The sequence below is a fragment of the Mercenaria mercenaria genome, chromosome 3 (assembly GCF_021730395.1).
Source record: "Mercenaria mercenaria strain notata chromosome 3, MADL_Memer_1, whole genome shotgun sequence".
Lineage (NCBI taxonomy): Eukaryota > Metazoa > Mollusca > Bivalvia > Venerida > Veneridae > Mercenaria > Mercenaria mercenaria.
Genome location: NC_069363.1, coordinates 90,464,998 through 90,489,487, shown reverse-complemented (window position 1 = coordinate 90,489,487; position 24,490 = coordinate 90,464,998). Strand labels below are relative to the sequence as shown.

The window sequence follows — 24,490 nt, the reverse complement described above, 5'->3', positions numbered from 1 at the left end:
AAGAAACTCTTTACCAGGTAGAGATGAGATAGGTCAAAATACACCTAAAAATTGGATGTAACATGCATGCTGTACCACAGAAAAGTGGTCTCGATTTTTCTCTACCGCCAGTAATAAAAAAGTTACAATAAAATCTATTTATAGTAAGAACAAAGGAACGTAATTCTAAAAACAAGGGTGCCTCATGGTGGTGAACATTTGGTCCAAGTTACATCAAAATCCCTCCATGCATGAAGAAGAAATGTTCCTTACAAAGTCATTCTTGAATTTGACCTTTGACCTCTAAATATGACCTTGACCTTAGACCTAGGGACCTGGTTCTTGCGCATGACATGTTGTCTCATCCAGGGGAATATTTGTGCCAACTGATATCTAAATCCTGCTTTGCATGACAAAGTTATAGACAGGACAGGAAAAAAATCCTCTTGACCTTTGATCTCAAAGTGTGACCTTGACCTTTAAGCTAGGGTAGTGGGTGTTGCGCATGACACGTCGTCTCACCATTGGAAACATTTATGCCAAGTAATATTGTAATCCCTTGATGGATGACAGAGTTCTGGATCGGACAGGGAAAACACCTTATTGACCTTTGACCTCCAATTGTGACCTTGACCTTTGAGCTAAGGGTCTGCGCTTTGCGCAAGACACATCGTCTCATCATGGGGAACACTTGTGCTAAGTGATATTAAAATCCCTTAATGAATGTCAGAGTTATGGACCGGACACGAAACAGACCCTGTTCATGCTATGTTAACATTTGACTGCTAAGTGTGACCTTGACCTTTGAGCTAGGGGTCTGAAAGTTGTGCATGACACATCGTCTTATTATGAGGTACATTTGTGCCAAGTAATATTAAAATCCCTTCATAGATGGGAGAGTTATGGACCGGACAGGAAAAAAGCCTTGTTGACCTTTGACCCCCAATTGTGACCTTGACCTTTAAGCTAGGGGTCCAGGTTTTGCGCAGGACACGTCGTCTCCTCATGGGGAACATTTGTGCCAAGTAATATTAAAATCTCTTCATGGATGGGAGAGTTATGGACCGGACAGGAAAAAAGCCCTGTTGACATTTGACCTCCAATTATGACCTTGACCTTTGAGCTAGGGGTCCGGGATTTGCGCACGACACATCCTCTCATCATGGGGAACATTTGTGCCAAGTAATATTAAAATCTCTTCATGGATGGGAGAGTTATGGACCGGGCAGGAAAAAAACCATGTTGACCTTTGACCTCCAATTGTGACCTTGACCTTTGAGCTAGGGGTCCGGGTTTTGCGCAAGACACGTCGTCTCATCATGGGGAACATTTGTGCCAAGTAATATTAAAATCCCTTCATGGATGACAGAGTTATGGACCGGACACGAAATTGCGGACGGACGGACGGACGGACGGAATGACGGAAAAGTGCATTCCTATAGTCCCCGAAACTGGTTTTCAACCAGTAGAGGACTAATAAAGGAATGTTATCCCGATTACCTGGAGAGAGACTGTTAGAGTGCTGACGTGTCAGTTGTTCTTGAAATTGCTTCTCTTCTTCTGTTTCCTCTTCCAGCAATTCTGTGACATGTTGGGGATCTACTGGGTCTGACATCTCTATTATAATGTACCTGAAATTACTTAAAGATTTAAGTATCTTGTGAATTATAATCTATCCAGTCAATTTTAGAATTTTAGCAGGGTAAAGGCTGAAGTGGTCTTTATTGGCAGGCAGTCTTTATTCACAGGTTTTTATACACTGTAAATGTTAAAATAGGAAACAAACAATAATCAGTACGACCGTCGATTGGATCAAGAAAATTATCTTCTTACAGATAGTCTCTGCTATTATGCTATATAGTCAATAACATTAAACTTGCACAGAGCCCTATTTGATATCTGAATATGAAACATGTCCCTGTCTAAAGTTTAATGACTGCAGTTTGCACAGACCCGGGGTCATATTACTTTAAAATGTAATTACATTGTAATTACATGGTGAAATGCTCAATTAAATTACAATTACTAATACATGAAATTTAGCAATGTAATTAATTAAATTACAGTAATTACATTGTCAATTGTAATTAATTACATTCAATTACAATACCAAATGTGGTAACAACCTAACATTCTTCTAACATGAACACAGTTGCAAAGTCTTTACTTTGTACATGATAATACACCCATAAACTGATTTCAGTTATTTCAAAAGTGAATTTATGCTCAAAGTAAAATGTAAAAAACAGTTTGCATAGCAAAATTTTAAACTTCAATTTATTGAATTGCAATAGAAGAAAAGTCTTCAACAGATGACATATTGGTTCACTGTAATAAAAAATACAATATCAAGCACTTCTCCAATGTTTTGTTTGTTTGCTATGGGTTTTAAATGCCATTTTTCAGCAGTATTTCAGTTATGTATGAGCGGGCAGTTAACCTAACCAGTGTTCCTTGATTCTGTACCAGTACAAACCTGTTCTCCGCAAGTAACTGCCAACTTCCCCACATGAATCAGAGGTGGAAGGATAAATGATTTCAGACACAATGTTTTTTATCAAATTGTCACAGAGAACATACGCGCTGCCCTGAGATCGAACTCATTACTCCGCGATCCGAAGACCTGCACTCTCCCTATTGAGCTAAGCGGACGGCCTTCTCCAATGCATCTGACAGACTGTTCTAACCTAAATTAATAAAATTTTAACAACAATGCAACAAAAAGAAATATGCAGAATTATTTGTACATGCTTAGGCAACAATAAATACTTTTAACCTACAGCACTAATTTAATTTAGTCTAGTAAATATATGTTCTGACTAAATTCAATATTTGTATTTTCAAAATCAGACCTTAATAAGATTGATTTTATAAACTATCACAACTGCAGTTTTAAAGTGCCATGTGGCCGCTGTTAAAAGTCTCCCAATACTTAAACTCAGTGAACTGTTATATTTGCTAGTTCATCGGGATCATAAACTACATTCATTTTTACTATAATAGAATTCCTCTTAAGCCACTGCTAGCAGACACAAAATTCATATTAGAGTTATGGGGATTGTTTCTCCTGGCGTACACTTTGATAGTAAACTACAAGATGCTTTTATAGAAAAGCGCATGTCTCCCCCAATGCATAGTCATATAAGCAAGAAGTCAACAGGGGACAGGAGCGGAATACAAAGAGACACTGACGGTTGGCTACAATAGGGATTATCTACTTGGCATGTCCAATCATCCCACTAAGTTTCAACATTCTAGGCCTAACAGTTCTCAAGTTATGAATTGGAAACCGTTTTCTATGTTAAGCCCCTGTGACCTTGACCTTTGATTGAGTGACCCCAAAATCAGTAGGAGTCATCTACTTTGCATGTCCAATCATCCTATTAAGTTTCAACATTCTGGGTCAAGTGGTTCTCAAGTTACTGATTGAAAAGCGTTTTTGATGTTCAGCCCCCTGTGACCTTGACCTTTCATGGAGTGACCCCAAAAAAAAAGGGGGTCATCAACTCTCTAAGTCCTATCACCGTATGAAGTTTGAAGGTTCTAGGTCAAATGGTTCTCAAGTTATTTACCGGAAATGGATTTCCATGTTCCATGCTTACTGAAAATATCGGCAAGAACAATTCAAGCAGAAATAACCATCATTACTGTATATGATTGGGTTTTCCTGTCAGGTAGGCACATTAGAATTAGTCTGTGGCATAAACAAGAAATAAGTTGTAGTATTTCAGACCTTGTCTAGGCAAAGCTGTTTATATGCGGTTACGGATCTCTGGGCTGAAACAAACCCTGTATTGAATCCTAACCAGAAATCATCCCAGAAATCCCTAACGCTATAATTCTATCAAATGAAATGCCACCAACTCAACTTCTCCTTTAAAATATCTTTAATTCATTTTTCTTTTGATCTCAAATAAAGTAAATCATGCAACACAATTTGAAAACAAGTTATACGCACAAGCTTCCAGTCATGGCAAAATTCCGTCAAACAGTCAGACCTGTCCAGCAACAAATGTCTAGGTCAGAAGAGGAGGGTCAGGGCATCAGACCGTTTGTCCGTTATGGTACGGAGTGGGCCGGTTTTTACAACACAGTTTTCTTGCGCTCCTGTTCATTTTTCATTACTTCTGGCAAGACATTTCTTTATGACATGTTTTCGGTCAGATGAGTTTCCATTCGGTCAGATGGGTTATCCTGGGTCGTCTGACCAAATGTCAGAAAAGTCATGACACTCTTTCGCCATGACGGAGTTTAAAATGGGTACCACTGTCTGTTATATTTTGCCCAACATTGCAGTTGTGACCTGATCAAGGCACTCTTCATTTTGAAAACAAATAGGTGTTATAGTATCATTATTTACTGACCTTTTTGCAAATTTTAACCTTCTAAGGTATGTTTTTCATTAATTTTGTTAAAAATGCTTAAATTTGTACTTCAGTTAAATTCATATATTACATATGATATATATACAAAATGTTGATCTTGATATTAAAAAATAACCATGTGCTATGAACTTGGACCGACATCATCAGTTCTCACGAAATACACAGTACAAGTCTCTAGGAGCGAAATATTTCAAATATCCCCGGCGATTTCAGCTGCCAAACGAAGTGATAAAAACCTGGAACACGTCTGCTAATCACCGGGGATAACTGAAATATTTCGCTCGTAGAGACTTGTATACTGTGTTTTTCAAAGCAATTTATGGGGTCAGTTTACTACTTATGGAAGGCTTTCAATGTCATCGATTTTTTTTTCATTTGACTAACGTATAAAAGGTTAATTGTGTGAAACAATGGGATTTTTTATATTAAACAAAAAAATATACACTGTACCCGTGCCTGTGGCCGAATAAATTTATTATGGCTCAATCTGACTAAAGTACTTGATCTTCTAAACGAAGATCTGAAAACGACCCATTCAGATACGTCTTCTGTATATTTTGGATTTCCAGTATTGCTATTTATATTTTCACAAATGTATTTTTATTTGAACCAATCAGACAACTTGTTCGGATGTCAAAGAGTAAGAAAAATTTGTAGTCAATCCAGGGCTCGAACCCGGGACCTCTCGCTTACAAAGCAAGTGCCCTACCGACTGAGCTAACATATATAAGCTATCTGACATCTTGCGACATAAAAATTTTAGATATCAAAAACCAAGGCTTTTTAAAGCTTGCAGAATGTTGTAAGTTAGCTCTTGATTGGCTAGCGGAAGGGTCGTCAGAACGAGGCTATCAATAGCTCGTTGTCAGATCCTATGCGTAGCGTAATAGGATATGTACTTTAGTCAGGGGTATTATGGCTATAAAAACGGCCGAAAAAAAACCCCTGGCTTGCGTCATAGTATGAGACTTTTACCTGGTCCCTGATCTGGAAGAATATTATGCAATATTTACCTGTTACAAAAGAAATTTTGACAATGCTTCTAAGATGAACCAAAGTCAATTTCTGAAATGTGCAATCGATTCACATTTAATCTGTCAAAAAGAAAAGGGGAGGTAACTTTTAAAAGCGTTTGCGGTTGTTGCGAAAAATCAGTGTTCTGAACTTATGGCATATTTTGAACATATTTAATTAAATTTTGTTAGATAAAAATAAGGCAAATGGTTTTGTTCTTAAACAAAGCAAAAACTCTGGATGATCTTTCCACAAAATTGCAAACTAATTTTTACGACCTACCAAAAGTAAACGAGGATGGAAGACGAAGCTCCAGTAATTTACGGATTAGAATTTCAGGTTTTTTGTCATAATTACACGCCTTTTAATGTTCAAGTCAAAGAAAAAATGAATGTTTATGATAATCAATCTTTCTACTTCATAATTTGCAGCTAATTATGTGGAATATCGCGTTTATTTGAAAAAGTAATATGAATTCGCGACAAAGTAATGTTGGCAGGAAGAACTTTTTGCATAACTTTCAGTTGCCAGACATACTAGAAACTAAGAATTTTATTATTTTCTTCAAAACGAATATCTAGAACCTACTTTGGAGCATTGTTATGCATTCAAGGCCCTCAGTATTCCAAGTTCTAATGCTGAATATTGAATCCCACCTGCAAAATTATGTAACGGGCTTGCTAATCATCTGTACCAGATGTACCAGATGATTAGCAAGCATTCTAGACATCATGTAGGCGATCAGTAAAAAACAAGGATGTGGAATTAACTCTGTCCAGAATACAATTAATTGCTAGAAATACAGCTGCCACCAACAGATCTAATATTATTTTTATGGCCGAGGCTGTCTGCACAACAGTCGCAATTTTGGGCGGTTTAAGAAAAATAATCGGCACAACCATTATACCGATAGACACTTCCTATTTTTACATGCACAAGTTTACATTTTCACAGTTTGCTTAGAATGTAATCTGGTTGCAAAGTTTTTAAGCAAAAAAAGCCATTGATTAATCATTTGAAACAAAGAAGTATAAAATACACAGAATGGCAACTGGAGATAATCTTGCATAGTCATGTGTCACCGAATTAACCAGCATTATCTTATTGAAGCGTTTACTGATTTGAATTATCACTCGTGTGATCAAATCAGCAGACACTTATTAAAGTATTATACTGGCAATACGGCCGGCACGTTATCCAATTTTCAAACAACCACTGTTGTATTCTCCGACGTCCAATCACAGATTCAATTCCATCCCCGTGTAGAAGAAACCAATAACATTAAAAATACACCATTTATATTATAAAACAATCTGATAGAAAGTTTTTCACGACACAATTTTTTAGCTCGACTATACGAAGTATAAGGAGAGCTATCCTAATCGCCCCGGGGTCGGCGTCTGCGTCGGCGTCTTTCTGCGTCCCCACCTTGGTTAAAGTTTTGGTGCACTTTCTCTTTTTTCAACTTATCTCTGTAATTACTTGATGGATTTGATTGAAACTTGAAATACTTATTCCTCATCATCATCCACATCATCTGACATAAGGGCCATAACTCTGGCACCAGTATTTCATGAATTATCCCCCCTTTTCACTTAGATTTTCAGGTTAAAGTTTTGATGCACTTTCACTCTATCTCTGTTATTACTGAATGGATTTGATTCAAACTTAAAATAGTTGTTCAACATCATCACCCACATCATATGACACAAGGTGCATAACTCTGGCACGATTTTTTCATGAATTATTCCCCCTTTTTACTTAGAATTTCAGGTTAAAGTTTTGGTGCACTTTCATTATGCCCCCCTTTGAAAAAGGAGGGGTATATTGTTTTGCAGATGTCGGTCGGTAGGTCGGTCGGTCGGTCGGTCTGTCGGTCGGTCGGTCGGTCGGTCGGAATGTAGACCTATCCGTTTCCGGATGATAACTCAAGAACGCTTGGGCCTAGGATCATGAAAGTTGATAGGGAGGTTGGTCATCACCTGCAGATGACCCCTATTGATTTTGAGGTCTGTATGTCAAAGGTCAAGGTCACAGTGACCCTGAATAGTAAAACGGTTTCCGGATGATAACTCAAGAACACTTGGGCCTAGGATCATGAAAGTTGATAGGGAGGTTGGTAATGACCAGCAGATGACCCCTATTGATTTTGAGGTCAGTATGTTAAAGGTCAAGGTCACAATGACCCTGAACAGTAAAACGGTTTCCGGATGATAACTCAAGAACACTTGGGCCTAGGATCATGAAAGTTGATAGGGAGGTTGGTAATGACCAGCAGATGACCCCTATTGATTTTGAGGTCAGTATGTTAAAGGTCAAGGTCACAGTGACCCTGAACAGTAAAACAGTTTCCAGATGATAACTCAAGAACGCTTGGGCCTAGGGTCACAAAAGTTGATAGGGAGGTTGGTCATGACCAGCAGATGACCCCTATTGATTTTGAGGTCAGTGTGTCAAAGGTCAAGGTCACAGTGACCCTGAACAGTAGAACAGTTTCCGGATGATAACTCAAGAACGCTTAGGCCTAGGGTCACGAAAGTTGATAGGGAGGTTGGTCATGACCAGCAGGTGACCCCTATTGATTTTGAGGTCAGTATGTCAAAGGTCAAGGTCACAGTGACCAGGAACAGTAAAATGGTTTCCAGGCGTATTCTCAAGAACGCTTGGGCTTAGTGTCAGGAAAATTGATAGTTAGGTTGGCCATGACCAGCAGATGACCCCTATTGATTTTGAGGTCGTCATTAGGTCAAAGGTCAAGGTCACATTGGCCAGGAACAGTTAAATGGTTTCTGATCTTCTTGTCCAAAACCATAGGGCCTAGGGCTTTGATATTTGGTATGTAGCAAAATCTAGTGGTCCTCTACCAAGATTGTTCAGATTATTTCCCTGGGGTCAAATATGGCCCCACCCCTAGGGTCACATGGTTTATATAGACTTATATAGGAAAAAAAATTGAAAAACCTCTTGTCCAAAACCACAGGGCCTAGGGCTTAGATATTTTGTATATGACATCATCTAGTGATCCTCTACTAAGATTATTCAAATTATTCCCCTAGGGTCAAATATGGCTCCGCCCTGGGGGTCACATGGTTTACATATACTTATATAGGGAAAAACTTTGAAAATCTTCTTGTCCAAACCACAAAGTCTATGGCTTTGGTATTTTGTAATGTAGCATCATTTAGTAGTTCTCTACCAAGTTTGTTCAAGTTATCCCTCTCGGGTCAAATATGGCCCTGCCTCAGAGGTCAAATGGTTCATATAGACTTATATAGGGAAAAACTAATAATCTTCATGTCCATAACTTACATCATTCAAATTTGGACCACATGTATAGTTTTGAGTAGCAAGATGAACCTTGACATGAGTTGACCTTCATCTTGACCTAGTGACCTACTTTCACATTTCTGTACCTACAGCCTTCAAATTTGGACCACATGCATAGGTTTGTGTACTGAAAAAAACTTTGACCTTGTTATTGACCAAGTGACCTACTTTCACATTTTTGAAGGTACAGGTTTCAAATTTGGACCACATGCATAGTTTTTTGTTCCAAAATAAAATTTGACCTTGATTTTGACCTAGTGACCTAGTTTCACATTTCTCAAGCTGCAGCCTTCAGATTTGAACCACAAGCGTACTTTTGTGTACTGAAATGAACTTTGATCTTGAGATTGACCTAGTGACCCACTTTCACATTTCTGAAGGTACAGGCTTCAAATTTTGACCACTTGCATAGTTTTGTGTTCCGAAATAAAATTTGACCTTGATTTTGACCTAGTGACCTACTTCCACATTTCTCAAGCTACAGCCTTCAAATTTGAACCACATGCATAGTTTTGTGTACCGAAATGAACTTTGATCTTAAGATTGACCTAGTGACCTACTTCCACATTTTTGAAGGTACAGGCTTCAAATTTGGACTGCATGCATATTTTTGTGTTCTGAATTGAAATTTTACATTGATTTTTATCTATTACCTAATTTCACATTTCTCAAGCTACAGCCTCCAAATTTGAAGCACATGCATACTTCTGTTTACCGAAATGCACTTTACCTTGAAATTGATCTAGTGACCTGCTTTCACATTTCTCAAGCTACCGCTTTCAAATTTGGACCACATACACATTGTTTTGTACCTAAATGAAATTTGACTTTGATTTTGACCTTGAGCTAGTCTTGAAATTTGGAACATTCAAAAATGGCTCAGTGGATGGCGCCAAGATCAATCTGTAATCTCTTGTTAGGTTAATAGGTTAAAGGTCAAGGTCAGATTAAACCAGAATGATAGTACTTTTGTTTACAGTAAGCATATAATTTCTGTTCCTTGTGCAATTACTAAATGCATCAAGGGGGGCATTTCGTGTTCGACGAGCTCTTGTTTTACCTCTGTTATTACTGAATGGATTTGATTCAAACTTGAAATATTTGTTCAGCATCATCACCCACATCATATGACACAAGATGCATAACTCTGGCACAATTTTTCATGAATTATTCCCCTTTTTACTTAGAATTTCAGGTTAAAGTTTTATGCACTTTCACTCTATCTCTGTTGTTACTGAATGGATCTGATTCAAACTTAAACAATTGTTCAACATCATTACCCTTATCATATGACACAAGGTGCATAACTCTGGGACCAATTTTTCATGAATTATTTCCCCTTTTTACTTAGAATTTTAGGTTAAAGTTTTGATGCACTTTCACTCTGTCTCTGTTATTACTGAATGGATTTGATTCAAACTTAAAATAGTTGTTCAACATCATCACTCACACCATATGACGCAAGGTGCATAACTCTGGCACCAATTTTTCATTAATTATTCCCCCTTTTTACTTAGAATTTTAGGTTAAAGTTTTGATGCACTTTCACTCTGTCTCTGTTATTACTGAATGGATTTGATTCAAACTTAAAATAGTTGTTCAACATCATCACCCACACCATATGACGCAAGGTGCATAACTCTGGCACCAATTTTTCATTAATTATTCCCCCTTTTTACTTAGAATTTTAGGTTAAAGTTTTGATGCACTTTCACTCTGTCTCTGTTATTACTGAATGGATTTGATTCAAACTTAAAATAGTTGTTCAACATCATCACCCACACTATATGACACAAGCTGCATAACGCTGGCACCAATATTTAATGAATTATGCCCCTTTTTGCTTAGGATATATACTTATATAGTGTTTTGATACATTTTATCTTTACCTCTCTTATTACTTTAAGTTGATATTTTTGACATAGTCTCAGGCTATTGTGCAATATCTTCATCCACAATTGGAGTCATTAAACACTCCAGTGACAGCTCATGTTTCCTCAGATGTGCCCAGTTTCACTATCCAGCATCGAAATAGTCGAGCGCGCTGTCTCCTGTGACAGCTCTTGTTTTTATCCCTTCTGCCTTCGGTAAAAACAAACATCGGCGAGCTTACAATTTGTACCTTTAAAACTACATTTAAAATACATGTTAGCATCTAAAACAACATTAGTTAAATGTGAAATATTCTTAAGAAATAAAACACATGTTTCTTACCATCAAAAGAAGCGTGATAATTAATTTATTGATGAATAATTGACCGTGTTGAGTCTTTCTTTCGCAACAAAGCGTAATAAGATAACTGAATGTGCACAAAAATTGATAAACTAGAATAGATCAAAGAAGCATCATGCTCCAAATCATTACCAACAAATGTACAAACGAGCAGGGTAGGTTTGTTGGCAGTTTACACAACTTTAGCCAAATTTGTAATCATGGAAATGGCTGTTTGCTAGCAAGGCCTCATAGACTTCAGGTGATATTTTTTCGGTTTAGTTTAATACACTCTATGTGTGATTCACTAACATATCTACATGATCAGGGAAAAGCTTGACAGCTGTGTTTCAAGTTTTCCCTGATATTAATATTAGTTTTTAACATTGATCAGTTTGGAGGTTGATTTCACACATGTCAGAACTTTATTTGCAATGCAGCATAAGTATAAGAATGTCCAGGAATGTGTACTATCATTTTATACATAGCCAGTCTGAGACGTTCCTGAATTAATTCTCTCTGCCACAAACTCATTTTCGTTTGCTTGAATTATGCATATCCTCTAGTAATTTAAACTTAGTTTGTTTGTATTTTATCTTTTGATTGTTAAGCACTGCATATGTATTTTGTAGTTACCAAGCCAGAAGGGTATGTTTGATGTTCAAGATGTATACTGGATTTTAAAATCAATATACTGTAACATCACTAATTTGCCATGACAACAGGAAAGATGTTATTTCTGTTTTAGGCTCGTGCATTGGCGGCACAGGCAGGAGAAACTGATCAGATTCGTTTCATTGTTGGCACACAATCTCTCAGACAGGAAAACCAGGTTTGTAGCAATTTAAATGTCTTTTGTGTGTTTTGAGTGGCTCTGAGAAATAAAATTCTGATAAAGATCGTATTGTAAGAGGAGAGTGACATTTCCTGTAATTTTTATGTGAGGATGAACAAAGTAGTGCTTCTTTTTAGGTCATTTGATTTTTACCTAGACTTTTCAAAGAATATATATACATGTAGCTGTTGAACTCACCCTTTTGTCGGCATCCCGATCTGGTTTACGTTTTTTTATGTAAGCTTGTTTCTCAGTAACCACTAATGGGAATGGATTGAAACTTCACACACTTGTTAACGGTTATGACCATTGACCTATTCTGCACAGTTGCACAGATTCACAACTATTTTTACTACAAAGTTATGCCACTTTTTCGACCGAAAATATTTTGATTAAGTTTTTGTATGTAAACTGGTATCTCAGTTACTTGAAGCACTCTGATCATGATCTGTGCTCGCCATTCAGTTAGTATCATTTTGGAAAACACCCCTTTTAACAGTTAATGGTACTATCCAAATTTAAAGATGGACAAGTTCATGTTAGAAATTTAGCAGGGTAAGGGTTAACACTATTAATAGTGAACATAAATCATGTATTTCAGGTACACCACATAGACTTTGATGATGAAAATAATGTAATCAACAAGAATGTGTTTATGCACAGAGAGGGAGAAATGTGGCACATCAGTGCTTCAACAGTGGATAAAAGTCTTCTTACAACTTGTTATAACAAAAGTAAGTAAAAATATTTAGTTCTGAAGACAATTTGATTTGTATTTCACAGGCTTGCATCTCAAAGCTGAGACTGTGATTTCTCTTCAATTACCCTCCAGTGCCAAATCTACTTGATTTTATTTGACTGGTTTTGTGTACTAACAAGTACATCACAGTAGGTGTGGTCTCATTTGCCCTTAGACAGATTTTTACCTGCATGTCTTTATAATTGAGCCGCGCCATGAGAAAACCAACATAGTGGGTTTGCGACCAGCATGGATCCAAACCAGCCTACGCATCCACGCAGTCTGGTCAGGATCCATGCTGTTCGCTAATAGTTTCTCCAATTCCAGTAGGCTTTAAAAGTGAACAGCATGGATCGTGACCAGACTGCGCAGATGCGCAGGCTGGTCTGGATCCATGCTGGTCACAAACCCACTATGTTGGTTTTCTCATGGCACGACTCAATTATGTTATTCTTACTTCTGTGACCACATCAGCATTGACATAAGTCTTTTTAACTGATTGGTACTAGATGTACATTTCGCATAGTGAATTACCAGTGCATTATATTTATAAAAAAAAACAATGCAGAAAAATATAAAGTATGAATTATAACTGCTGCAGCATCAGAGAGTAAAGCTGAGATGAGGGCTGCACTGTGGAGATTGCCGGGAGATTTTGATGACGTTCAGTCAGAAGATCAATCGTCACATCAGTCATTGAGCTTGGTCTGTCATCTTGATGCTACAGATTACGGTGATATGAAAAGGTAAATATAACTAACTATTCAAATCACTTGCCTGTCAGTGCTTAGGGTCCTACACCTTGCTGTGGGTGAGAAATTTCACCAAATGAGGATGCCTTCAATCAGGCTTAAGAAAGGTCAGTGGATCTATCCAGGTGCCGCCCATGATGACGGAATGCCAGAAGTGGCACCTGATTTTTCTCTCCGCCGTCAGAAGCTTTAATGTAACCATGTATATGCTATAATTGTGTCAGTGTGATGTCAAACCAAAAATAAAGAAATGTAAGAATGTAAGCAGCTTAACATGGCTAAATTCTGTTACATCAGAAAAGAATTCAGTAAGATTGAAAAATGAATTTTATTTTCTTGCCTTCATATGAATTGAACAGCAGAATAGGTTGGCAGGTCCATGAATTTTGCTAGGGATTCGTAGTAAATTTGCCAATCATATTCTGTCATTTATTTTGCATGAACTCTAAAAAACAAAATTTCATTTCTTATATTTACATTATATTTTGTTTCCATTTTGCATAAATTGCACATAGTTTGTTGTATTTAATGATTGAATCAGCTTCCAGGTCGTTCTGTGCGACATCATCTATTAAAGGAACATTCTCCCTGACTGCATGTGGCACATTCTCACAAAGTGCATTATTGTAACTTTTGGGCCTTAACTTTTACGGTTCATACAAAATAAGCGTCATAGTTTTCATTTGAATGAAAAAGAGATTATAAATATCCTCTCTTAATGACACCTGTAAATAAGAAATACCTCTCTTCAAAAACATATATTTCCTTTCTCATTAATTATTGTTGTTTGGTATATTAACGACCCTTGAGGTACAACTACTAGACAGCAAACACCTTTTAGACTTCCAAGCAGTGTTCCTAACCTTAAAATTCACATTCTAAAAAATACATACTCAGAATTTGGTATGAATTCATAAAAATGATCACAAGGTTACCATCTAATAAAATATTTAAAAGTTACATATTATGTACGTACGTAATCCGTCAAAACATGATTGAGAGTTGACAGGGATAGTTTTCCTGATACAGATAAAAAATCTTCTTAGAAAGCAATAAGAATTTGGTTTGATCATTTCATAAAAATGACCAAAAACTGACCATGATGAACCAAAATAGCTAAAGGTTACTAGAGTTGTGAAAGGAATTGGCCAGTTCTCATTGTTAGGATACATACAAAACAAGAATTGTCAACCCCAAAAAGGGATGACCAGAACTTGATATGATTTTGCAGGAAAGATCAGGAAGTGACCATGATACCAAAAAGCTTCCTGGTCTGTCAAAAGCACAGCTGTCAGGGAAATAGTCAGTTTTTCCTATACTGATAATGTAAAAAAAAACTTTGAAAATTCTCTTCTTAGAATTTGATTTGATTTCATGGAAATGTTCACTAGTTGACCCAGTATTTAAATAATTAAAGTTTGTTTGATTTATTTACAATGAAACACTGCTCACTCCAGCATCAGTTACTTGAGCACCTGGGCTAACTGAAGTAACTTATGTTAACCCGCCCACTTAGCTCAGTAGGGAGAGCGCAGATCTACGGATCGCGGGGTCGTGAGTTTGATCCCCGAGTGGGGCATATGTTCTCTGTGAAGATTTTATAAAAGACATTGTGTCTGAAATCATTCATCCTCCACCTCTGATCCATGTGGGAAAGTTGGCAGTTACTTGCGGAGAACAGGTTTGTGCTGGTACAGAATCCAGGAACACTAGTTAGGTTAACTGCCTGCTGTTACATAAGTGAAAGACTGTTGAAAAACAGCGTTAAACCCAAAACAAACAAGCAAAGTAATTTATGTCGACCCCTGGGCTTTATCATTATGTATATTATTGTTGGATCACACAAAACCTTGGATAACTTAAACATTTTGTTCATCTCCCTGCAGCTTCCAGCAGTGAATGTTTTTCTGTATGAAAAATAAGACCAGCAGTGGGCAGGGCCAAAAAATTGAGTGAAGGCTGTCTTATTTAATTATATTCACTTATACTCATCTTCATGACATGTAAACTTATATTTCAGTGTAATGTGGCATCCCACTGGTGATAATTCAAATGTAGTAGGTCTAGCAGATAACCATATAGTAGTATGGGATATAGATACATCTGGAAATTCTGCACAGGTAAATTGTTTGTTTAGTATGAGTATACATCTGTTCTTAAACATATTTCCACTGTGTAAAATTACTTTCTTTGTATTGTTTCGTTTCCTAGCAGTAAATGACAACTTTCCCACATGAATCTGAGGTGGAGGGTGAGTTACTTTAGAAGTATCATCATCTGTCAAGATTATTCATCATGGTTAGTCATTGAATTTGCAATGTTTAGATTAATGGTCGGTTGTTGTCACTTGACAGACTCCCCAGCAGGCATTGGGTAATTGTAAACAGGAAACGTAATCAGCTGTAAATTTACATGCCCAGGTCTGCTCTGCACATGTATATGTATAGTAGTATGTTGATATGGAAGGCTTAACTGGTCACTGTCTGGTGTTGTTTAATATAATCACTCCAGGATGACTAATAAAGCTCAGTATTTGAACTTTGTTATTAGTTTAAATAGAGTTAATAATCAGCTGTGTTTCTTGGATACATTATTATCCCCCGACGAAAGTCGGAGGGATATAGTTTTGGCGTTGTCCGTCCTTCCGTCCATCTTTCCGTCCATCCGGAGCCATATCTAGGAAATGGTTGGGAATATTTATTTAAAACTTCATATATGTGTTCACCACTATGAGTTCTTGCGGCCCGTCAAGTTTCAGTCAGATTTCCCAAGTAACACCAGAGTTATGGCCCTTAGAAGTTTCTAGTGTTATCTATATAGGGTACTGTAGATATTGCAATTTCTGCATCATAACTTTTGATATATTTGACCTTGAACTATGAAACTTTAATAGAATTTAGATCACCATAATGTGGTTGTGTACACACAATTTCGTATGGATTTCTTTTGTAACCAGAGTTATTGCCCTTTAATTGTCTAAAAATCCACATATTTGTACATAACAAACTTACCATTTGGCAGAATTTCATTAAATTTCTTTCATTCTTTTCTGTGAACATTTTTATAAACATGTGAAGTTGCGCACTCCACACCTGTGTCGCCCACTTGCCTGGGCACACCCCCCTCCCCCTCCCCCCCCCCCCCCCCCCCCCCCCCAAAAAAAATTCTTTTTTTTCATTTCTTATTTTGAATTTTTTTTTAAACCTTCCATGATTATTTATCAACATACAAGTGTACCATTCCCCCACCTCACTCCTCCACCCAGTCATGCCCACCACTGATCATGCATCCTCTGCCCCCCTCCCCACCCACTAAACTTCACCCTTTTACCCTTTTTTTTTTTCATTTTTAGCTCATCTGATTTTTTGAAAAAAAATGATGAGTTATTGTCATCACTTGAGCGGTTGTCGGCGTCGGCGTCGGCGTCTGCGTCGGCGTTGCCTGGTTAAGTTTTATGTTTAGGTCAGCTTTTCTCCTAAACTATCAAAGCTATTGCTTTGAAACTTGGAATACTTGTTCACCATCATAAGCTGACCCTGTATAGCAAGAAACATAACTCCCTCTTGCTTTTTGCAAGATTTATGGCCCCTTTTGTACTTAGAAAATATCAGATTTCTTGGTTAAGTTTTATGTTTAGGTCAACTTTTCTCCCAAACTGTCAAAGCTAATGCTTTGAAACTTGGAATACTTGTTCACCATCATAAGGGGACCCTGTACAGCAAGAAACATAACTCCATCTTGCTTTTTGCAAGATTTATTGCCCCTTTTGGACTTAGAAAGTCAGTTTTCTTGGTAAGTTTTATTTAGGTCAGCTTTTATCCTAAACTATCAAAGCTATTGCTTTAAAACTTGCAACACTTGTTCACCATCATAAGTTGACCCTGTACAGCAAGAAACATAACTCCATCCTGCTTTTTGCAAGATTTATGGCCCCTTTTGGACTTAGAAAATCAGATTTCTTGGTTAAGTTTTATGTTTAGGTCAACTTTTTCTCTTAAACTATCAAAGCTATTGCTTTGAAACTTGCAACACTTTTTCACCATCATAAGCTGACCCTGTACAGCAAGCAGCGTAACTCCATCCTGATTTTTGCAATAATTATTGCCCCTTTTGGACTTAGAAAATCATTTTCTTGGTTGAGTATTATGTTTAAGTCAACTTTTCTCATAAACTATCAAAGCTATTGCTTTAAAACTTGCAACAGTTTTTCACCATCATAAGTGGACGCTGTACATCAAGAAACATAACTCTATCCTGCTTTTTGCAAGAATGATGGCCCTTTTTAGACTTAGAAAATCATGGGTAGGACAATATTTCTATTACACAAAAAAAATCAGATGAGCGTCAGCACCCGCAAGGCGGTGCTCTTGTTAGTTTTCCATCAATATTTATAATCAACATGTGGAATTTTGTTTCCTCTCCCATTCCCCCGCACCCCCACCCCCTTAAAAGATAAATATATATACATATATATATTTCCATTCCCATTTTTTTTTTATGCCCCCAAAGGGAGGCATATTAGTTTTCAACTGTCCGTCCGTTAGTTCGTTCGTCACAACGTTAACTTTTTGCATGAAGGCACTTTACTCGCGAACGACTGCACCCAGGACCTTCAAACTTCACATGCTGATAGTACTTATTGAGTACACCACCCCTACTTACTTTGGGGTCACCGGGTCAAAGGTGAAGGTCACAGGGGCTAACGTTAACTTTTTGCATGAAGGCACTTTACTCGCGAACCACTGCACCCAGGACCTTCAAACTTCACATGCTGATAGTACTTGAGTACACCACCCCTACTGACTTTGGGGTCACCAGGTCAAAGGTCAAGGTCACAGGGGCCAACATTAACTTTTTGCATGAAGGCACTTTACTCGCAAACCACTGCACCCAGGACCTTCAAACTTCACATGCTGATAGTACTTATTGAGTACACCACCCTTACTGACTTTGGGATCACCAGGTCGAAAGTCAAGGCCACAGGGGCAAATGTTAACTTTTTGCATGAAGGCACTTTACTCATGAACCACTTCACCTAGGACCTTCAAACTTCACGTGCTGATAGTACTCATGGAGTACACGACCCCTACTGACTTTGGGGTCACCAGGTCAAAGGTCAAGGTCACAGGGGCCAACGTTAACTTTTTGCATGAAGGCACTTTACTCGTGAACCACTTCACCCAGGACTTTCAAACTCACTTCACGTGCTGATAGTACTTACTGAGTACACCACCCCTACTGACTTTGAGGTCAAAGGTCAAGGTCACCAGGTCAAAGGTCAAGGTGATGCGGGGGCATTTGTCACCATTAGTGACGGCTCTTGTTTTTTAAATGTTTAAACCTTCAACATGTTAACTTGTGACTGCACAAACCTTGCCCTCAGTCATGTTCAAGATATCTTACCTGTGTTCTCTTAAGGACATCTGTTCTTTTAAGTTCAAATGTACATGTTAAACAGCAACACCTGGTGCCAAACCACTCAAAGACAATATTTCGTTCCAGTTAAACTTCAAGCTCATATTTCAATTAACTGCATTTAATTTTAAAAGCTAAGCTTATTACAGTAAGCATATCCCATTCAAAATAAATTCTTTAGTCAGGATCAAAGTATCATACATTTATTATGTACTCTTTAATTAAACATTTGTTTTCTGTTAAATTGATTTTGACTAATGAAATTATTTGCTTCTTATTAACATCCTTAACTTTTTGCCGGATATATTTTTTTGCCATTCCTCACCACAAACCCTTTCGGCGGGGGATACCAATTCATCAAATTTGCGTGTTTTTACTTGACTTTATTCTGAGGTAATTTAATTCACCAAATTCAGTTGAGTCATTTGTAATTTCAGATGACAAGTTCCGCAGGTTTAGAGAGCAAAGGTCAACCAAAGTTAACATGTAGTAGCTGGGATCCACATCATAATTGTGTACAGATTGCCACTGCAAATGATACATTCATACGAGGGTGGGATCTAAGAACTATGCAGTATGTAACTCTGATTTATTGATAGTCTGATACAGTGACCGAAGGCATTTATATCTGAATGATTGTGTTGTAGGCAAAAATGATTTCATTTCTTTTATGAGTGTACATACATGTACATATCTATGTTTGTTTGTAGTCATCTTTACAACCATGACTCCATTAAGTAATTGCCATTCTTTAGTTTGAGCTATTAACCATTACCTGCTAATCTTCTTTAATGAACTTGTCCATCTTTCAGTTTGAACAGTACCATTACTGTCAAAAGGGGTGCTTACCAGAAAGATACTGACATAATGGCGAACAGTGCAGATCATGATCCGACTGCATGGATGTGCAGGCTGATCATGATCTACACTGGTCGCAAAGGCAGAATCAATCATGCCCAGCATGGTAAGGGTTAATGTTCTATTAACCAGTCTATAGTACATCTGCATTGTACGTCAAACTGTCAACTTTTACCTTTTAAGTGGTCAGTTGATAAATTTATTTAGCTAAGGTAAACATCTATTGACCCTCATTAGAAAAGTATTGACCAAGATAAAAGCAAGGGCTCTTTTTGTTGGACCATTTCTGTTTAGTTTTCAACCAGCATTTTTAATGAGATATAATTAAATACACTTATTGAATGACTTGCTGATCAAGGGTTTTGATTGTTGACCTGCAAGCCATTCAATAAGTGCTTTATTGCATGATATCAGAAATTAATTTTCACACTTTAAAATTTTTTTGACTTACTAGCCCAGTAAATGTGTTGAATATAGACCGGTCATACAGCACAAACTATGGCCTGGCAATTTACATAAAGAGATGTTATAATCAAAATATTCCCAGTCTTCTATGGGTTTTGATGATGTTACTATAACTTTCTTTACTTAAATCGTTAGAAAAAAATTGTTATATCAGATATAGTGTAAAACTTTTAAAAATTAATTACTCTGTAATGATATGACAATAGCATTGAGACAGCAGATGTATATGGAGCAATCAAACTTTTGTTTTGTTATTTTTCAGACAGACATATGTGATAGAGAATGCCCATGGACAACTGGTTAGAGATGTAGATTTCAACCCTAATAAACAATATTACATAGTGAGCTGTGGTGATGACTGTAAGGTTAAATTCTGGGACATAAGAAATGTTGGCGAACCATTGAAAGTCCTCTCAGATCATTCACACTGGTAAGTTTTTGAATAATACAGATATCTTCGAAGGTTTTGTAAAATATTCCATTTAAATGTTCAGTGGTTTCATTATTACCATAAGAAAATATTTCATGGATAAAGTAAGTTAAACACTATTTAACATAAGATAGAAACAAATTTAGCCATAACGAAAGATCTTCATATGAACAAAAGAGAGTGGGGTCAGATGGGGGCATAAAATTTTACATGTGAGAAAGCCATCCAGATTGCATACAGAAAAATGGTTCTTCTGCCCTGGTGCCTGCCCATGATCAAAAATGTCTGAAGTGGCACCTAGGGCCTTTCTTTACCATCAAAAACATGGAAAGTCGCCATATAACCTATAATTGTGTTGGCATGACATTAAACCCAACAAATACTTATACCAAGGCCACATACAGAAAAATAATTTACAGTCAGTATGTACATTCAAGGCCATACTACATTGTATCTCGTTTCACATTCTTGTACTAAAAAAGCCAGTTTTTATGTCCCATTTACGAGACACATCAATATACAATAAACAACACAGCTGGATGGTAGGTTTGGCAAAGACCATTCCTGTTTATTTTGAATTTCTTTATTTCACTTGATCTCATAACAATTTTATTTTCGGAATTAATGTGGTCTCACTGCCCTGCTGTGAATTCTATGCAAATATTGAATGATTATACTTTCATCTTCTTATTTTGTATTTTGTTTTCTTTTAGCTAATAATGTCAGAGGTTAAAAGATCGCTACAAATAGGGAATTACCAATTTTTTGTGTCTTCCAGTGAAAATTGGTTATGAATACTGTAAAATCATTATCCGAGCTGGGGTAATTTTTGTAGGTTTCCTGGATCGGTCAATCAACAAAAATGTATTCCTCATTAAAGTGTAAATTTCCAGTCATGTTTTATTCAGTTTCATGAAATGGAATCCACTAATATATATATATCCCTATAAAATTACCATTTTGGCTAAATATACAAAATTTTAGTACCACCAAATCAAATTCTCTTATTTTTATGTGTCAGAGTCCTCCTGGTGGTCATCAAGCTGGCTTGCAGAAGGTCGGTGGTTCTGCCAGGATGTTTTGAAGTTGCCATGCATATTGACAGTGATAAAATCGAACAAAACATTCACATTGTACATGTTTGTTATTACAGGGTATGGTCAGTTAGATACAACAGATTTCACGACCAGCTGGTTCTCTCATCAAGCAGCGACAGTCGTGTTATCCTCAATAATATCGTCTCATTATCGTCTGAACCATATGGAAATCTCATTGAAAATGATGAAGATGATGATGATGATGCAGATGATAGGGAAAGCAGGTATTAACCCATATCTTGCTGGACAGGACTAATTCTGCCTTTGCGACCACTGTAGATCATGATCAGCCTGCACAGTCTGAGGATGTGCAGTCTGATCAAGATCTGCACTGTTCCCCATTCAGTCAGTATCTTTTTGGTAAACACCCCTTTTAACAGTTAATGATACTGTCTAAATTGAAAGATGGACAAGTTCATTATAGAAATTTAGCAAGGTAATGGTTATACTGCAGGGATAATGCATATTTTTGGTGTTGTAACACCTGCAGAATCCTGAGTGATTGTTTGGTGCCTGAGCCCATTAAACAAGGCCACCAAAGTATACCAAGGGATCCAGCAGATGCTTTAACAGGTGGCAAACAAATGTTTTCACTATTCAAGCATTTAACATGTACAAAGCTGAATTAAGTGAATATTTAGTTGATATGCATTCTCTTCCTTTCATACTTGTTTAAGTACATGTATATGTTATATGGCCAAAATATAGTTGTGTTTGTCCATAGATCGTGCCATTGTAAAAATGTATGATAAGACACATTTACTCTCCTGTTAAACACTCCTTGAAAATGACAATAACACCGGTTTTATTCTAGAATGTAGGGATAATATACTTGTTTGTGCCTTCACACCAACATATCCCTAGGGATTCTGCAGATTTCATAACGGAAAATAGACATGCATTAATGCTATTTTAGCACAAAACATATAAAAAGCTAAATTAAAATGCATATTATGTCAGTAAAGTGTTTTCCTGCGCTTTACTTATGCATTATAGGGCTGTTTATACCTGAACATTTTGCCATGGAATATGCATATATAAAAAGGTATGATAACAGCACTTGACCTCCTTGTTAACACACTTTTATTCCTGTTAAAACACCCCTTACATAGGGCAATTATCAACATAAAAAACTGTGAAGTAGATAGATTAAATTGTCTTGTCTTACTTTTGACGGAAGGCATAAGAGTTATTCTTGTCTGTCTGTCCGTCCAAATTTGTGTTGTGCATATCTCAGAAAGTATTTGACCTTAAGTCATCAAACGTCACAGGATTATTACTCAGCATGTGAAGTTATGCAACAGGAGTTTCGTTTGGGATTTAAAACAAAATTATGTTGCACATACCTCAAACAGTAGTTGCTGTAGGGACATGAAATATTATAGAAGTGATCTTCATCATGTGAAGATATGCACACTTTAAGGTTTCACTCAATCAGACAAGAGTTATGACCCTTTATTTAGTAAAAAATATGCTTAAAGGGCTTTAAAGTTAGTGTCACACTTATTCCCATCAAGTTTATATGAAAGTTTACTTAGTATTGCATTGTCAACAACTTACATACAGTAAGTAGGAGCACCAGTGTCCAATGAACACATTATGACGTAGTTTATTTGCATAAGTTTCATTTTAACCTTTAGCCTGCTAAATTTCTAAAATGGACTGGTCGATCATTCAATTTTGGGAAACGAAAGTCAGTTTATGAATTAAGGACAACCTGTGAGTAAATGTATTAAAATGGCACTGTTACTATTTTTCTAAAGTTAAAATATGATATTGAAACATCTTATGCGTTAAATAATTCAAAATCACGTCTTAAAATTAGCTTGAAATAGGCGGTTCTCTTTAATCATAGCCAAATATCTCAAAAATATGCACACGGACCTATACATTTTATTTCACCATATTATAGGCCAAATGTTTATTTACGCCTTCAAGAAGTTTCATAAAAATCTACATTGTAGAAATATTTCTATTCGCGGAAATGTTATGAAAATTGCGTTTTTCTCATAGACTCCCATTATGAAAAATTGCCCGAGATCGAAATTTTTCAAATCAGTCTAGCAAAAAATCAAGTACAGGACCCTATCTTTTTTATTTGCTGAATTTTCTCAATATATTCCGAAGTTTTGAAAATTCAGAGTTTAATCAAATTCTACATTGTAGAAAAAATTTCGATCCTAACATGCAGAACTACATGTAACTTAACAGATATTTTCTCGGAAAAGTTGTATACACTATATATTAAGGAGGAGAGATATTTCAATTTAAGTTTATTATATTCTTTACAGAGAGGCCAGTCCGCCCCAGGACGGTGTCATAGCAACGTACGAGGAACACGAAGACAGTGTGTACACAGTAGACTGGTCAACTGCAGATCCGTGGGTGTTTGCCTCTCTCAGTTATGACGGAAGACTGGTTATAAATAGAGTACCACGGGCTGAGAAATATAAAATCCTGTTGTAACCAATACTTTGAAAGCATTTGAAACGAGTGCTTTTTCTAACATGCTTACAATTTGCAATATATAATATATGACTATAGAAAGAACCTTAAAGATTAAAGAGATGGTGATAGGTGTTAAGGCTATAGTGTTAAGAGAACTATGTTACCAGATGGCCGTCAAGTCTTGACCTTTCATGCATGGATATAATCACTATAGTTAGTGTTGTCCTATAGTGAGACATGTGACAGTTATGAACAGGAAGAATTATTTTAAGGTAGAATTTCTTCTAATAAATAATGGTAAAGGTATCTTGCCCATAGTAAAGTTTGAAAACAGGTCATGTATTACATAACTGTTGTCTAGGAAACCTTGTTGGCATCTTATATTTGAGGGACCGGGTTGAACACTTAAGTATATTAATACATTTAGGTAGATATATCTGCATAGTGCAAATACTGCAAACATGTAAAGATATACAGATTTAGCTGAAAAACAGTGTTCATATCTTATTTTGTATAAACAGGGAAGCTTATACTC

At 36.8% G+C, this 24,490-nt stretch overlaps 2 protein-coding genes across 3 annotated transcripts in view; one reads left to right on the top strand and one right to left on the bottom strand.

Moving 5' to 3' along the window:
• LOC123524085 (trafficking protein particle complex subunit 12-like) overlaps positions 1-5,501 on the bottom strand; it is a 28,539-nt gene extending 23,038 nt beyond the window's left edge. Inside the window, exons 1-2 of the mRNA XM_053539245.1 lie at positions 5,378-5,501; positions 1,480-1,610 (exon numbers count right to left, since the gene is read on the bottom strand). Of these exons, the coding sequence (XP_053395220.1) occupies positions 1,480-1,594 (115 nt within the window). The 5' untranslated portion in view covers positions 1,595-1,610; positions 5,378-5,501. The remainder of the gene's footprint in view (positions 1-1,479; positions 1,611-5,377) is intronic.
• A 155-nt stretch (positions 5,502-5,656) lies between these two features.
• LOC123524092 (EARP and GARP complex-interacting protein 1-like) lies at positions 5,657-24,449 on the top strand. 2 transcript variants are annotated; one of them, XM_045301997.2, is made up of 9 exons: positions 5,657-5,717; positions 11,665-11,748; positions 12,353-12,485; positions 13,092-13,236; positions 15,263-15,362; positions 19,095-19,231; positions 20,243-20,410; positions 21,564-21,731; positions 23,799-24,449. In XM_045301997.2, the coding sequence occupies exons 1-9, from the start codon at positions 5,676-5,678 to the stop codon at positions 23,971-23,973; spliced, it is 1,152 nt and encodes a 383-aa protein (XP_045157932.2). In that variant the 5' UTR covers positions 5,657-5,675; the 3' UTR covers positions 23,974-24,449. The 2 variants fall into 2 exon arrangements, with proteins under 2 accessions (XP_045157932.2, XP_045157934.2); XM_045301999.2 differs by lacking the exon at positions 5,657-5,717 and adding an exon at positions 9,895-9,900.
• Positions 24,450-24,490: the final 41 nt, after the last annotated feature.

Coding starts and splice junctions, on each gene's coding strand:
- LOC123524092 (XM_045301997.2), top strand. CDS start 5,676: ATGGAAGACGAAGCTCCAGTAATTTACGGATTAGAATTTCAG. Junction 11,749..12,352: donor CTCTCAGACAGGAAAACCAG/GTTTGTAGCAAT, acceptor CATGTATTTCAG/GTACACCACATAGACTTTGA. Junction 13,237..15,262: donor GATTACGGTGATATGAAAAG/GTAAATATAACT, acceptor CTTATATTTCAG/TGTAATGTGGCATCCCACTG.